The sequence below is a fragment of the Salminus brasiliensis genome, chromosome 16 (genome assembly GCF_030463535.1).
Source record: "Salminus brasiliensis chromosome 16, fSalBra1.hap2, whole genome shotgun sequence".
Lineage (NCBI taxonomy): Eukaryota > Metazoa > Chordata > Actinopteri > Characiformes > Bryconidae > Salminus > Salminus brasiliensis.
The window spans coordinates 28,697,123-28,713,953 of NC_132893.1; the positions used below are offsets into that span (position 1 = coordinate 28,697,123).

Here is a 16,831-nt window from a genome sequence, read left to right on the forward strand (position 1 = left end):
AGCAGAATGAAAGGCCTATTTACGTCAAGTAACCAATTGCCGCTGACCAATTGTTTAATGTAATGAAACTTTAACACCAAGTTTGACACATTTGTTGGTTTTGGGACTCAAATTGATTTGGGAAAATCAAAATCAAATCAAATCAAATTTTATTTGTCACATACATAGTAATACACAGTATAACTTGCAGTGAAATGCTTTTTTGACAGTCTGCCCACATCAAAGCTATACAATAAAGATCTAAATTTAAACTTAACTAAACCTTAACTTAATGAAGTAAAGTGCAAAAGTGCAAAGGAAAAATAAAATAAAAATAAAAATAAAAGACATCATTAATATGCGTGTGTTCATTCTCAAAACTTGACATGCGTTTTCTAATATATTATTGATGTACAACCAGATAGGAATGTTGTTTTCTGTTTTAGGAATATAGTGCATTCTTTTGTACTAGGAAAGTAGAAACTAATTCTAATTCTAATTTATATTAAAATGTTTGATATAAAGCATCTGTCTGTAGTCTAAAATCAAACTGCATTTAAATATCACTGTGTATTATAGTGCAACTCCTATATTGGAATAAATGATGCATGAGGAATATGAGTATTACTACATCGTCACTGTCACACAAAACCTTGCATCTTTATTTTTTTTCATTTTTAATCTGGCAGTTGTTCTTTATATCGTGTCAAAATGTCATGGTGAATAGACCAATAGAAATAACTTGCAATAAAATCTTTTTACATTTCAATTAAAAGTTTAAGAAAGTGAAGTTGCTATTTTTTTGGGCGACACAGTTTTTCCTGACAGTTTTTCTGTTAACTAACACCTCTACTTTATAATAATCAGTTCTGTGATGAAACCCCAAGCTGTGAATACGGACTGGTCCTGTTTCTCACTGATGGTTGATCTGATTAGGAGAACCATCAGTTTTACTCGTTCTTTTAAACGTACAGAAAGTGTCAGTTCTCTCTAAAGATTAAATAAACGCCCTTGATATCTTGAATAGATTACATTCCTAGATCTTCAAAGGATCTGTGTCTGGTCTCAGCCCTTGAAACATTATTAATGTCAAGTGATGTTCTGAAACATTATTAATGTCAAGCGAACTTCTGACAACGCTCTGAAGATAATTATCTGTCTGATTGCCTTCTTTTTGCAGTGATCTGAGAAGAGTGGGAGTCACGCTGGCTGGGCACCAGAAAAAGATCCTCAACAGCATCCAGGAGATGCGAGTTCAGATGATGAACGCCACCATACCTGTCTGAGGCTGCCCCTTAGACCTGCTGAACCTACAGTAGTAGCCTAGCACTTTTTTTACCGTGGACACTTATTTATTGAATGGAACTCTTGAACTACTGAAGGGAAATGACTCAATATCCCTGAGCGACAGTGGAAGGAGGGACCGGCTTGACGTCTGGACGAAAATAGGGTCTCTACGTGTTTATGCACAGCTCCTCAGCATACTGACTGCTTGACAGGTTTGTGGACGCGAAGTGTTTGGAAAAGTGTGGCACATCTCCAGGTAGGACCGCTGACCAGGACCACTGTCAGGAGTCTCTGGGCCGAATGTATAGCACTTTTTCGAAAACCTCATGCAACCATGTTATTACCTCCAGAAATACAGCAGAACCTACAGTCTACTTTCAGCTGGATTCCTTATTCCTCACAACACCACTCGGAGCGAAGGTCATGCAGTAAGACTGAAAACCATATCATTTGGTTGGAGGAAGAAGCGGCTGTGTATTACAAAGCAATATTCGATTTCAAGCTTGATACTGTTTTCATTTTCTTCCTTTCTTTCTTTTGTAATGGAAAAAGCAATGGATACGTATGTACAGACTTTCATTTTGCACAGCATATGTGTCTTAAGGGGGGGTACATATGAATATGATGCTTCAAAAACAGTTCGTTCTTTAAATTGTACATGTAAATAGTGTATAGTTACATAATGCGAAACGAAGAGAACGATCCATCCATGTTCATGCGGGGTTCCTCTACTTTTAGCCGGGAAACATCAGTAAGCCTATACAGTGTACAGAACTTTCATCATGGCAAAGAAACGCTTATAGTGTTTTTAATGTAACTCATCGGTTACGGCTGGTCCTTTTTACGGCACATATGAATTCTGCAGGTGACGTGGTGCGATGTTGATGCGTATTCATTTCTATTTCATTCTATTTCTATTTCATTCAACCCAAAAGGTTCATCTAGCGTAAGCATTTAGAGCTGGGATGGACACAGTTTCACGCAGATAGTCAATAACAATAAATCTAGCTTGAATTAAGAGCTGGTAGCGTGTTTGAATCTGTGCTGTCCCTGAATGTCAGAAGAGCGGCTTGTGATGTCCATTTCTGATGTAGGTTCTTAGGTGATACTGGTAAACAGAGGCACAGGTCAGGAGCTTCAGTAAAAACAGGGGGGTATATTTTAAGCCCCAACCTCCAACATTGAGCAGTACTGCATTTGAGGTCTGGTTTGTGTACTGCAAATGAATCAGAACATGATTTAAAGGGCATTTTTGCATCCAAATTCCAGTTTTTCTTTACAGGGTACAGAACCGACCCGCATCACAGGGCTTCTGAACGCCTGAGCCTGTAAACTTCATATCAGATTCTACAAGATGGGACAAGTTAGAGAATTTTTTACATTGTTACAAACAGTGTGAGTACACTAGTCAACTGAGAAAAGGTGGTCATTTGCATTGTATTATAAGCAGTAGTGCAGACTCCTCAAGCACAATCACCACTATTTCATCACTGTCACACAAAAACCTTGTATCTCCATTTTTGTTCTGACGTCTTTTTACGTTTAGGGCATTTAGCTGATACTCTTATCCTATGTGACTTACAAGGTTACTCGTATTACAGAGACGGCTCAGTGTAGTGTTAGGAGTCTTACTCAATGTCTCTTATTGGTGTAGCGCAGCATAGTCACACAGACTGGGAATTGAACCCCAGCCTCCCACATGGTGTAGTAGCTCACTGGCAGGTAGTGGTGTTATCTGTTGCACCACATCAACCACTTTTTGACAGCTTTTCTTTCCATTGTAGGAAACAGAATTTCATGATAAATGGACCAACAGTAATGCTTCCAAATTACATGGAGTAAAATATATTTCATTGATTTTCACTGAAAGGTTTTTCCTGCTTCTGTAAAGCTGCCATTTTGAAGATTCAAGGTTTTTGTGCGACAGTGGCGATTTAACGAGCTTACATCCTGCCTATTCAGTCCTTCTATTTATTTAGTACTATAAACTTTTTAGTAGTCTCATTCACAGACATACTGCTGGACAACTAAGAGCAGAGCTCTAAAATGAGGAAAAGAGGTTTCTGGGTTTGTGTTTTTACCACTAAAACGACTTTACGAAAAAACCCATAGTTGGTTATTTTTCAAAGTAACTTATAAGCACCTTATAAGCAGTAGCTAGCTGTATGAAATTATGATCTTGTATACAATGGTGATGTTTAAATTCTGCCACTGTCTCAAAAACCTTGTATCTGCTATTTTGCTGTTTTAATTTTTTTCTTTTTGCATAATGAGTCTGGCAGGTGTTCTTTGTACATTGTCGCAAATTATATGATGAATGGACCAAAAGAGATGCTCCAAAATGAGCTGGAATAAACTCTTTTTAGATTGACTTCCATTGAAAGCCAAGAAGATTTTTTCTTCCACTGTAAAATTACCATTAATTTTGGAGATACGAGGGTTCGTGCATGACAGCAACAATATGCTCTTATATGCAGTGTTACCAGTAATTACTCATGGAAAACTGCAAATAGTTGACTGCTCATTTACATACTTGCTTCACTGTTACAGTGGAAGTGAAGAACAAACAGAAAATCAGCAAACACTGATATTGTCAAACTATCATGTGGAGTTCAGTACCGTCTTCATAGTCTCCTTGCTATCAGCACCTTAGACAAGCTCTGAGTTGTTTTCTGCTGAATGTGTCTAGATGGAAATGGTATTTTTGCAACTTTCTGTTTATCTCCAGCAGTTAGGATCATATTTTTGTATTTTTCATGTTCGTTTCAATACATTTGGTCCAATGTTGCCCTAAAATCAGCCAGTATAGTTCTTATTAGAAGTGATAGCACAGCAGTAATGCAGTATTTATTGGTTCTGTTACGTATTATATTTTCTTTATATACATGCACACACACTCAGAATCAGCTTTTGAGAGAAAAGGTTGTGTTTTTTTTCAGTGTTAACTAATGTTTACGACAGAGATTTTGTGAAATGGTTCAGAATTACAGTAAGCTGTATATTTCGAAAGGTAGCCCACACAATGCAATGGGTTTCTCTAGGCACCAAATCTCACTGCACTAGCTGAAGAATCATAACAGATTATACAAGTGGACAGAAATGATAGGAATACTTATGTTCTTCAACTTACAATTTTATTAGTAACCATCGAATCAAATGGTCAAGTACCGCAGATCATAACTTGCTTCCCTGTTTAATAGAAAAGTACAGAAAAAAATATATTCACTCAAAACAATAGAACTTACAATAGAAGCCAATGGGCACTTGCTTCAGTACCAGCCCATTGACGTCTGCCATAGCTTCTGCGTTTTGGAGGATTTTTTCTAGTTATGTTTTGATGTGTACAGCTTTTTGTTGTTCTTAACATTCCTCTCAGCAACATTTATGTTTAAGAAAATGATAATAAATGATAAATCAGTTCAAATTACATCATATCTGTTGATAAGTGACCACAACGTACATGTCCTACTGCTGCAAAATCAGCACAAAACCATGAGCCAAGTCCCTTTTAGGGCAGTGTTAAAGTGCAGGCAAGCCAAATGTATGGCTATCAGGTGATGAGTTGCGTCAGGTGTAGGCCTCAACCAGACATTAAAAAAAGAGATAGGTCTTAAAAACAAATAGGGCCTCCTCTGGGACGTCACTGGGTAAGACTGGAGTAGTGGAGATAAACAGATCATTTTGGAACTGAAACCACAGCCCTGTTGTGTGCATGGTGTTGAGGTGTAGTGTGGTAAAAATACATTTTCTCAGCATTTTTGTTTTAAATATAATAAGCCACAGCTGTTGCGAGTAGGATCATAATTGTTCCAATAACAATAAAAAAAGATGGTAAAAGCACAGAAAAATAGGTGTTGTGATGATTGTCTGCGCCCTTTTACTGTAAGTGTGTTACGTTTGTGTAAATGTCTTTTGTAGTGTAATATATTAAATTTTCTATTTTTTTCTAATAAATTGGAAGGAAAATCAACATTGTGTTGCTCTGTTTATTGTGGGTATTAAAAAGAGTTGATCCTGCTGTTGTCATAGTCACTGTCTCTACTGTCCACTGCTAAATTCTGGAGGAACATTGCTGTGAGTATTTAATTGCATTCAGCAATGAGAGCGTAAGTGAAGTCAGGCTGTTGGATGATCACCACCCCACCACCATTATTCCAGAGAGCACAGTTCCACTGCTCCACAGCTCAACGCTGGCAGGCTTTGCTCCCTACTAGCCCACGCCTAGCATTGGGCATAGTGCCAACCACAAAAGAGTCATATCCTATTGGCAATACTTCTCAATAAGGACTAGACAAGCTGTGTGACGTACATTTGCACGTCTGTGTCAGCAATGGGCGCAACTTAAAGTAGCTGAATGCATTCATTAGAAGGGGTGTCCACAAACATTTGGGTATGTTAAGTAACCCCCCTCCAGCTTTATCTCTAAACACCATTTCCAGCTTCCATTATACTGCCGGAAAGTTAAAGAGGTACTTCAGCATCGTACAAACTAACGTGTATCTGCGGCCTCTGAGGCATATGTTCAAGTACCATTAAGAGTTATGTTGATGAGTTTTTCTGCCTCTACTAAAAGAACGGAAACCTTGTTGACTCCAAACACTTATGAAAGACGCCATACAGGCAGGTGTTGAAGCAAGTGCCCATTGACTTCTGTGCTAAGTGTTCCCACTCAATAGTTTTTCGCTGTTTTTCTAAGTACAGAGAAGTTATTGTTTGTGTTAATTGACTTAAAAAATCCTTTAACGTCAAGCATATTCGCTCGTAGAGATGTAACTGTACCACAATGCAATACAACAAATACAAATAAGCTGTGGCCAGTAGTTTATACACTCTCAACATGGACATGTCAGAGTAATAATGACAGGTTTCCTGGCACAGACTTGTGCCAACTTCTAAGTGAAGTCCACATATGTTTCGATTGAGTTGAGGTCAGGATTGTAGGAAGGCCATTTCAAAAGCTTAATGTTAGTCTGATTAATCTATTCCACCACCACCTTTGCTGTGCTTGAGCTGTTGTTCAATTCCACAATGCAATTAAGCTGTTTGAACACCCAATAGCATGCGAGTTTTAACCATCTAGCTTCTCGCGTCAATAGCATGATTTGTCCAAAGTAACATTTACATTTGAGGCATTTAGCAGACGTTCTTATCCAGAGCAGCTTACAAAAGTGCTTCACTGTTCACTCAGAAAATATCCTCAGGTAGTTTGTATTAGCTAGGATCCAAAGATACCTCTAAGCTTAGATATTACTAAATACAAAATTCAATATGGAGACCATAATACTCCACACTATGCTTCGCCCAAGTACAGAAAAAAGCCTGGACGCTTGTCTTCCGTGGATTTTGAGGGATGGCGGGTCGAGCCGAGCTGTATGTGAAGCTCGAAGGGCTTCTGGTACTGATCGGCTTTTGACCGCTGTCATCAAACACGGAGTGGCTGGTCCTTTCTTGGCTTTGTAGGCCATCAGGGTTTGAATCTGATGCGGGAAGCAGCTATAGGAAGCCAGTGAAGAGAGAACGCACAGAGAAGTTGAACATGGCTAAACTTAGAAACGTTGAAGACGACCCGTGCCGCTGCATTCTGGATAAGTTGCAGGGGCCTGATGGTGTGCAAAGGGAGACCAGCCAGAAGAGAGTTGCAGTAGTCAAGTCTCGAAGTGAGAAGAGTCTGGAGTCTGTAAAGGAGAAATCTGCATGACCGAGTCAGATTTGCAGATTTGCAGATGACTACACCAAGGCTTCACTGGCAGCAACACAGCCTAAGGGAATGATGCTACCTCCATCATGCTTAACAGTTGGTGCACTGTTCCTGGGGTTCGATGCATTACCTTGATAGTGCTAACACTACCGTACCCCCTCCAAACATGTACACTCATTCTGCCTCAGGTAAAGAACAGTTATCGCTATGCCCAATACTGCCATGACATCCATGCCCATTAAGAGTAAATGTAAACTACTGACTGTAGAAAACATGGACGTTGTGGTTTCACTCCTATCCGTTCTATAGATATGGAGCTAAAGCTGTCCACCATGTTGTCAAATTTGCAACCAGTGTCTGTGCAGTAGAGACCAGCAGCAGAGCCAGACTGGTCTACTCATTTAGTAGACTGGCCCACTTCTACCAGACCAAGTGTGTCTTAGGCTGCCTTCATTGAGCTTACAGTGGATTTCCCCCCTGGATTCCCAGTTTGTCCAGTAAGTAGATTGTTTCAACAGTAAAATGAGTGCAGCTACATCTCAGCTCTTCCTAGTAATGAACAGGAAGGACGCCTTGCAGGTCCAGCAGACAACCGGCCTCTTCCAGCCAATCACCTAATTCCTCATTGTAATCCTGCCTTCTTACATTAAAGAATGTGATTAAAAATTGGCCATTATTAGCACAGGAAAACAGACTGCTGGAATTACACACTGAGGATGGAAATGCAGTTCTCAAAGTACCTTTAAAAGATGTTGCTCTGTCCATATTTTCTACAGTCAGTGATGTAAACTTCTGACCACAGCTGTACTTAATGAACAGAAATATGTCCTAACAGATACAGACATGGCTACATCCACTACCTACCACTAGCATCTCTTACCTCAACCGTGTTGAGTTGTAATGTAACCGCAAATAGACTCGATAATGAAGTTTCCGGCACTGTATGACACCCTGTCAGCTATCAAACGGAAAGTGTGGACAAAATTATTTAAACAAATGCTAGGTGCCATAGACTCCCATTACTTGTTAGCTACATTGGCTTTAATTATTATTAGCTCCAGTGCAAAACCACAGCAAATTTCAGACACCAAATGTGTCCTGGCTGATCAGCTACATTGGCTGAAAGAGAAAAACCCTGTAAATGGCATCTTTTTTTTAACCTGACCCCTTCCTGACAAGTTCTCAAGGGATTCAGTGAAGTACAGTAAGTAAACTCTGTATTTTCAGTCTAATTTGCTAAGACATTTCTCTGGGTCACCTTGGTGGTGCCTGGTTCTTGGTGAAGGACAAACTTTCCTTCCTTCATCTCAGGATTTATTAGCGTCATAAGAACACCACAGGGTGAGTAACGCTAATAATGCAGTTCTGATCTCTTCACAGCTAACGTGATTTGACAATGAAACAACGCATTTGGTGGAAATTGAATTTCATAGCGCCTAATGTAATTAATTCTGTACAAAATGAATAGAATTAAAATATACCTGCCATTATGAGTTTGCATTCATGGGGCCAGCGCTTGAAAAATCATTGGTGCATGTGGCAAAATAACATGCACACTATAAAAATGCATGTTTTCAATGTTTATTCATCAACATGATTATTAGAATTGGCCAAATGTGCTGGAATCTTCACCTGGAAGCAGCAGTTTGAAGTGAAATGGGAAAGTGAAGATTTGGACACTTTAATTCCTCTGGCAGCTTCACCTTAATCGACCTGGGCTCCTCTCTCACCACACACACCTACTATATATGATAATGTCGCCACTCCTATATTTCACACCATTACAGTTGTTTGTTATGGCACAAAATTTCATTTAACCCTTGCGCTCTCTTGGGAAATCGCGCCTCTAAACATCGCTTTGGGTGTTAATTATCAATCCGTGTCTTTCCAACCTCTGGGGCGGAATATATCGAAATGGCCAAACAAATTCCATATCAGCAATATAAAAACCCCTTCTGTACCATTTATCAGCTGCTGCTTTTCCACGTGCCATGTGCTTGATTGTTCTTTTGAAGGCCTGTAGCTGGAGGCAGGGAAAGGCTGCGGAGACACTGGTGGTGGTGGGAGTCCCCCGACAGTGCCGTTTGACTGGTAATGCAATTTCCTGTATGAAGGTGCCACTGGACTCCAGGTCCCGCGAGTCATTTACAAATCATTTCGATTTTAATCATTACGAATGACCTTCATCAGAGTCTCCTACTCCAGCCAGAGTGGGGGATGGAGCGCACATATCTGTCGAATATAAAGGACTCCCCGCTATGTTGCATATGTTTTAGCTCATTTTCACATTCTTTTCTTAGAAACTCCTAATTACATCTAATTAGCTGCATAGTTTATAGTTCTTTGATAGTTTCATTCTTTTGTAATCTCTGGGTAAAACATACGGTTGAAATAATTGGTTTAAGATATAAAAGTCAGAATAATTCCTTTTTTTCAATTTAAATATTTTTTTTGGATACCATACTTGCCTTATTGCCGCATTACCATATTATCATATTAGCATTATTTTATATTTAAATAATAAGTAAATAATTAAAACATCCCAGCTAACATGTCCATTTTGGCCTGTATGAGTAGCCCAACAAGGAACCGCAAAGTTTTGCCCTCTGTCTCTCCACATATGGATGCCCACCAGGGTCAGTAATAGGACCAGGAGGGGGTAAACATGTGTCCATCTGGGTTGGACACTGCACATGGGCCCCAGATGGGAGCCTTGTAAGATTAAGGTGGGCTGTAAAGATTTGAGAGCCCATTTGGAAGGTCTAACTGGGTCCCAGAAAATATGTATGTACAAACCCACTCTGAGCCCACCAGGAACCCACCTAGCCCATGTTCCACCCATGTGAGCCCCACTTGAGCATGTTGTCTGGGAGGGTTTTCTTCTAATGACTCTTCCATGAAGGTCATATTTGTGCAGGTGTCGCTGCACACTGTAGAAAAGTGCACCAACACTCCAGAGTCTGCTCAATCTTCCCGAAGGTCTTTAGCAGTCAAGCAAGGGTATTGATTTGCTTTTTTGCTTTTTACAAGCAGGTCTCTCTCAAAGTGCTTGAGGTCTTGACCTCTACTGTTCCTGATAACTGCCATTTCTTAATTGCATTATGAGGCGAGGTATAGTAATACTCTCACTTATTGTCTTTTCCTGTGCCGGGGAACGTCAGTCATTTTAATTTCAGAGTGCTAGACAGCGTCTTATGCTGGCCTTTCACCAAATGTATTTTCACGTAGTTTCACTATCGCCAACACATTTCTAATGTCTGAATATAATCAATATCCTTATATATAGTTGTTTTTAGTTTTGGCTCATGCTAATTGTGATGGGGACATTGTGAATAGCCAATAGGTGAGCTTTCTCCAGCACCAATCAGGAAGCTGCAAATATGTAAGTGTCCAACTTTTGTCTTTTAAAAGATCTTTAGTGTATGGTTAGCATTAGAGCAGCCCATGGCTGCTGAATGTTGGGACAAGGTTTGAGGAGGCCCCGTTCACACCTGGTATTAATATGTGTCTTGGGTCTGTTAGCCCAACTTATGAATGACGGTGAGAGGATTTGCATATTTTCCGACTGGGGCAGTGATGTGGATGATGTGGGCGTATGCATCTCTGATCACCTCCGAATGTAGTTTGAGTGGCCGGATTACGAAGTATCCTCCAGCCACGCTGTATGCCGTTCACACCTGTGTACTTTGTGCTGTCCACTTATGATTGGATCACCCAGGATGCATGTGAATGCCAGGTGTGAACAGGCCACACTCTAAAATTTACATCACCAAACCTTTTCTAGGGACAACTGTAAACAAGCCATATCTCGAACAAGCTAATTAAGATCTTCTGGGTGCCAAAACTTTTTTCTCTCTCTAAAACAATTGCAAATAAAACATAATGCATTAATATTGCATTTATTAAATGTATTCATATTAATGAATTCATTTATGTATGAATTGTTTTACACACAGGAGTGATTCAGGAGATATGCAGTGTTGGCCAAAATGAGATCCGAGATCTTAAGTCTTGTGCTTCATATACTCTAATTACTCAGACTTTCCCTTCAACAGCAAGGCTTCTTAAAGCCCATTGCTGTAACCTGAAGTTTCTCTGGTCACTGATGTCCAGTGTTCCAGCATGACCCTTTCATGAGACATCTTCATCCTTTCCAGCCAATTATCACATAGCCCCTTTGTCTGCCGCACGCTAATGTGTGTGAATAGATAACACCTCTCCGGAGCCATGCAGCCGGCGCAATTATCTGCTCCTTTGCTCCGGGGCGGCTTCTTTCTTCCTCCATCGTTCACCCTGCATATGTCCCTGTATTGATCTGAGCTGCAGCGTGTGATCCCAATAATGCTCCCTAAACTACACACTTCAGAGGGCCCGCAGGTAACCGGTCCCACATTACCGTGTGTGTGTAAGTAAATGTGTGTGTGTGTGTTTTCAGGCCGGGGGGTCATTGTGCTTGTCACTTAAGGAGAACTCCTCCAAGGTCTCTGGTGTTTTTAGAGCTGCACTACGGCCACTGTAGGTGTGGGCGCGGTAAATTGCTATTGTCAGCAGGAAAGCTGACAGCGTTATTAGGTGTGTTTTCCTGGAGGTCGTCCAAGGTGAAATGAAATAGTAGTTAACCTGTGACATCCCCAAGCAAAGGCATATTAATAATGGCCGGTGCGTGTAAGGCTGGCCATTATTTCTTTCTAATGAGCACTGTCAGGGCTGGTCTACGGGCAAAGCCGCGCGCTTGCTGGACTCTCCTCAGAACGTGTTCTATTTGTCATGCTGTGCTCCTGCTCATCTGCTGCACAGCATTAGAGAGGCCTGAACAGGAGTGTGTGTGTGTGTGTGTTTGTGTAATGCATTAGACAGCCTAATCTAGCTTTAAAATATGACACACCTTTGAAACTAAGCCTCCTATTCAAGGTCGAAGCCCAACAGCTCAGAAGACTGTTACTGTTCAGTGACTCTGAACTCAGTTTTATCCGATTGCCTGCTCAAGCTGCTCGCCATCAGCAGCCGGAATCTGCTGGTCTAAAACAAGCTTGATTTCGCTTAACACAAGACAAGTTTCTGAGTGTCCATTCACACAAACCCATAATCGGACACAGACAAATCCACCAATTACAGATAAGAGGAAGATTACAGACTTGCAAATCCACCAGTTCGTCTCAGCGAGAGGCAGAGACATATTCAGGTTCAACTGCTTAAACCATATTTCTGCACTGTGTCGATAGAAACATTGAGAAACATCAAATATGGCACCAACGTGTTCGTAGACTCCAGAGGGTTGATCAGTTTCTTCATCAACTATTATTAGGCATAAATAAATTCCTGAAGTTTTTTATTTTTTCGACATGCAGTGTGAGACAAGAGTCCGGCTCACCATGTATGCAGTCTGAAACCTTTATTAGCTTTGACTAGAGCAGATTTGATGGCCCGCTGTCAGCTGTACATGGTTGTAGCCCGAACAATTCAGAGACGCTGGATGTCTGGCTTTTAATGAGGATTTTTATCCCACTTCATGTTGCCTAGATACAGGGCCAGCCCATGCCTTCATGGGATCCTAAGCAGATTTTCATTTGGGGGCCCTCATACCACCAGCTCAGCACCAGATGCTTCATCATTCCATAGGCTACACTGTGTGTGTAACGTACCCACTATCATTAGCATTATTTGTAATTAGCTCCCATCATACCGGTGTCATCCTGGCTATCGTTTTTCACCTTACAGGGGGAGCAAACTCACAAAAATGTTCAAATTAATTTTCAGAGAGACAGAGTGGTGTATATGTGTTCAGTAACATCAGCAGACAAGACACTGCATTTACAGTAAACAAGTTAACCGGCTTCATTTCTTTAGTTTTTACATTTTGAACAGTGTAAAAGTGTGAGGAAGGCTCCTATTATTGGCAGGTCCCCTAACTCCGAACACCTCTGCATACTGCAAATTCCCTTTGTTCCTGGGCCGAAAAATAAAAAAATAAAAAAAGGAAGCAGAAGGCTTAAGGCTGGAGCTGATTTATTTTTCTTAGAGCGATTCGGCAAGAGAGAGATATTGTGCAATATGCTAAAGCGCCGGGGCCTTCTAGCGGCTGCGTAATTCGAGTATGCCTTGAGCCGGCTCTGCCTAGATACATCCTTCCGTAATTCTGGGAAGATGCAGTGCCGGTCAACCCTGCTGGTCATCTCTTAAAAAAAAAAATCCATCCAGTTTCCATCACAATTTTAAGAATTCTCCTTTACTGATAACCCAACTTCCACCAAAATTGGCATAAAATCAAAGGGAAACAGGGAATACAGTGTGACGGTACTTGGACTTGCCCTGTCTGGATTGGCTCACTCCAGCTCCAGCTCCTCTCTGGGTCCGTCTTTTCATGATCACCCACACACCTGCAGTTAGTTTAGCTATTTATACCTGTGTGGTTGGCTTTGCAGTTTGCAATGTTTTGTCAGTACCTCCTCTGCAGTCCTGTGTTTCTGGGTTCTGTTCTGACCCTTGTTCTGTTCCTTTGTCTAGTCTTTAGTGTGAAGTATGGATGTGCTCAGTTTGAATCTGCCTGCTTGTACTTTTTTTCCATGCAGTTTTGCATGCTAATTGGTGCCTATACATTTCTATTGCTTGTTAGCTACATTAGCCTTGTAGCTCCAGTATAAAACAAAAAAGTTCAAACATGAAATATGTCTTTGCTCATCAACTATATTGGGGTTAAGGGGGGAATTGTGTAAATTAGATTTGTGACTGAACTATCACTTTAATGACCAGCATGTTAGTGAGAGGGTATCAAGGAATCAGGGCTGAAGCTGAAGGACTGGTGCATGGGGACAGCAGTGGCAGCAGCGAGCCGCTGCGTGAGTTCACAAATGATCACCCTCATTATGCTGATGAGCAGGGGGACTGTTCAAAGCCCGCCTGCCCGCGGCCACTCTGTCATCTGTCCTCTCTCTCCAGATGGGAGCGCACTCCACAGCAGTGTGGGATGTGCGAGATGTGATGTTCACCCACAATGAACCACGGTACTTTTTAATACAGGATTAAGAGAGAATGGCAATATAGTGGAAATAAATACTGTCCAGCTGGGGCGGAGGCGCAGGGATTAGCAAAATGATGAAACTGTCAAGACATATAGGATAGATACTTCCACCCAATCCTGACTCGATGTACTATTGTTGTATGTTAAATGTGGATTTAGAGGGCTAATGCCAGGAATGGGCTAGAGGGGTATAAGGCCCCCCAGCATTGAGCTGTGGAGCAGTGGAACTGTGTTCTCGGGAATGATCGTTGGTGCTCCATTCAGTGCTTTTGCAATTAGTTGGGGAGAAGATGAGGTGGTGTTCATCCAACATCCTGACCTCACTCATGCTCTTGTCACCGAATGCAATCACATCCTCACAGCAGTGCTCCTCCAAAATCTAGCAGCAAGCCTTCTTCCCTGGACGGTGGAGACAGTTACTCCAACAAAAGCATACTCTTGATTTCAGAAGATTAGGTGTCCCAATACATTTGTCCATATAGTGTATCTATTGTAAATCTTAGATCCTAAATAGGAAGTGGGCTATGCAGTGGGCTTTTCTGCTCTAACTAAGGTTTAAGATTAGCTGATTAGGCGTGTGTAGGTGGGACAATGGTGGTGACAGGAATCTGGAATGTGCAGGAATCTGGTCTTCTAGGACCAGGGTCCCCTTAGCTGCTTTATAGTTCTCTATAGTCCTTCTATATAGGTCTATATACTACTAAGCAAAGGAGTCCATTTTAAATATGTTTTATGCAGGTCTATCATGTCCATCATGAAGTAGAACCAGGCAAATAATCATTTATACATGCCAATGGATCTTTGAGCTGTCAGGGAACTCTGAACGCTTTTACTGAAGAACCTTGAAGAATGCCTTCTTTTAGTGAATATTTCTACTGAGGACTTGTCTGTCAGATCTTTTGCTTCTCCCCAGGGGTGGGAAGTAACAACGTATAAGTACCCTGCTGTTACTGCTTCACACCAGCTGGAGGAAAAAATGAATTTAGCAAAAACATCACACCAGACCTCCCTGACCTCTGAAATCCCATTTTACCTGCTGTTTTTTTTTATTGTTGTTTACTGGAATGCTCAGTGTTTTACTTTTACTTACTTTTACTTTTTTGCTAAACAAAAATTCTGACATTAAAATGTCATTAGCATGATTTTACAGAAGATGTATGAAGCTTTTTTATAATTAATTTCAAATTTTACCAAATTTTCAACCCAATTTGGAAGACCAATTACCCAATCCCTGTTCATGTGAACTCCACCATTCCTAGCAATGCCGCCAACACTAGGAGGGTAAAGACCACCACATGTCTCTTCTGACACACATGAAGCCAGCCACTGCTTCTGTAGCCAGCGCACACGAAGGAAAGCACGGCTCCAGAGCTCCGATCTAACTGTCTGTGCTCACCAACATCACACTAGGAATGACGTGGGGACGAATAGCCATCAACCCACCCCTGAGAGAGCAAGGCCAATTGTGCTCTCTCAGACTCCGGCTGCCGATGGCAAGCAGCATGACCTGGCATTTAAACCATGGTGGCAGGGCCTTAATCCACTGGACCAGTCAATGCGTGTAGCTTTAGCAATTACTATTAATTACTCTAATGTCATGGTTGTGTAAATCTATTACTCAAATGTTTTGAATAAATCATCTGTCACTTCAGGAGCATTTAGGAGTATATACTTTTAGGCTTGAGTAAAAACTTTTACCAGGGTATTTCTTTTATAAGTGCAGGACTTAACGGTGCACTGAACACTTCATTTAGCTTCTGGCTATGATTGTTTTATTTGGACTTTTTAACATTATGATCGTCTGCTTTACTGGCATTGACGGTTGTTTGGTCCTCATGTTGAGAGACAACAGCAACAGACTCCAGATGCAGATGCCACATCTGGAATCAACTCTAGTCCTTATGCTAGCCCACTTGTTCATGAACTAATGATGCAGTGACACACAGATGGACAAAAAAAGAAATGAGCAGCCAAACTGCCCAATTAGTTGTGTTCCCATATGTGTAGGCTTACCATTTGACAAACATAGAGACATACAGACAATCAGACAAGTGGATTTGAACTTGAATTTGAATATTAATAAACATTCTTACTGTTCATGTGCGCAATTTAATGTTTCATAAATTGCACATCTTATCACTAAGAAAGTTATTCACCAGTAATTCACCAGCAGTGAATAATGTTTTCTTTTACGTGTTACGAGTTACGTCTCTACGACTATGCAGTATTTTACCAAATAGCTTTCTGCTAAAATGTGAAAATACAGAGTAATTTAGTTTGTGTTTATCTGCACTTACCACCCTGTTACGTACAAAGACATACACAGTAAGTACCTAGCACCTGATGGGCATTGCAGTATTATTTAGCTTAATTGTCTGGGAACTCACCATCCTCTTAATCAAAACAACAAGCTAGTACATTAGAGGGGCAGTGGTGGCTCAGCGGTTAGAGCTCCGGGATATCGATAACAGGGTTGTGGGTTCGATTCCCGGGCTCGGCAAGCTGCCACTGTTGGGCCCTTGAGCCCTTTACCCTCTCTGCTCCCCGGGCGCTGGAGTTGGCTGCCCACCGCTCTGGGTGTGTGTGTGTACTCACTGCCCCTAACACATGTGTGTGTGTTAACTACCACATTTCGCTGTACAGTCCACACTGTACAGTGACAAATACGTGCACCTTTACATCATACTTGTGAGCAGGCAGCGTGTACCGTCAGCCACCAGCAGGGGGCCCGGACATCAAAGTATGAAAGCTGGCGGAGTTGGAGCAAAGAACTCCAAGCCCCAGAAACCCCAGCGGTAATCAACACTGACCAGACCCACCTGTGTGGCACGGTATAAATAAACCCAGAC

General features: G+C 41.3%; 1 protein-coding gene across 1 annotated transcript in view; it reads left to right on the forward strand.

Moving 5' to 3' along the window:
• The window catches only part of LOC140537287 (ephrin type-A receptor 5), a 95,154-nt gene extending 91,517 nt beyond the window's left edge, over nt 1–3,637 (forward strand). Inside the window, exon 17 of the mRNA XM_072659639.1 lies at nt 1,160–3,637. Coding sequence (XP_072515740.1) covers nt 1,160–1,265 — 106 coding nt within the window. The 3' untranslated portion in view covers nt 1,266–3,637. The remainder of the gene's footprint in view (nt 1–1,159) is intronic.
• Nucleotides 3,638–16,831: the final 13,194 nt, after the last annotated feature.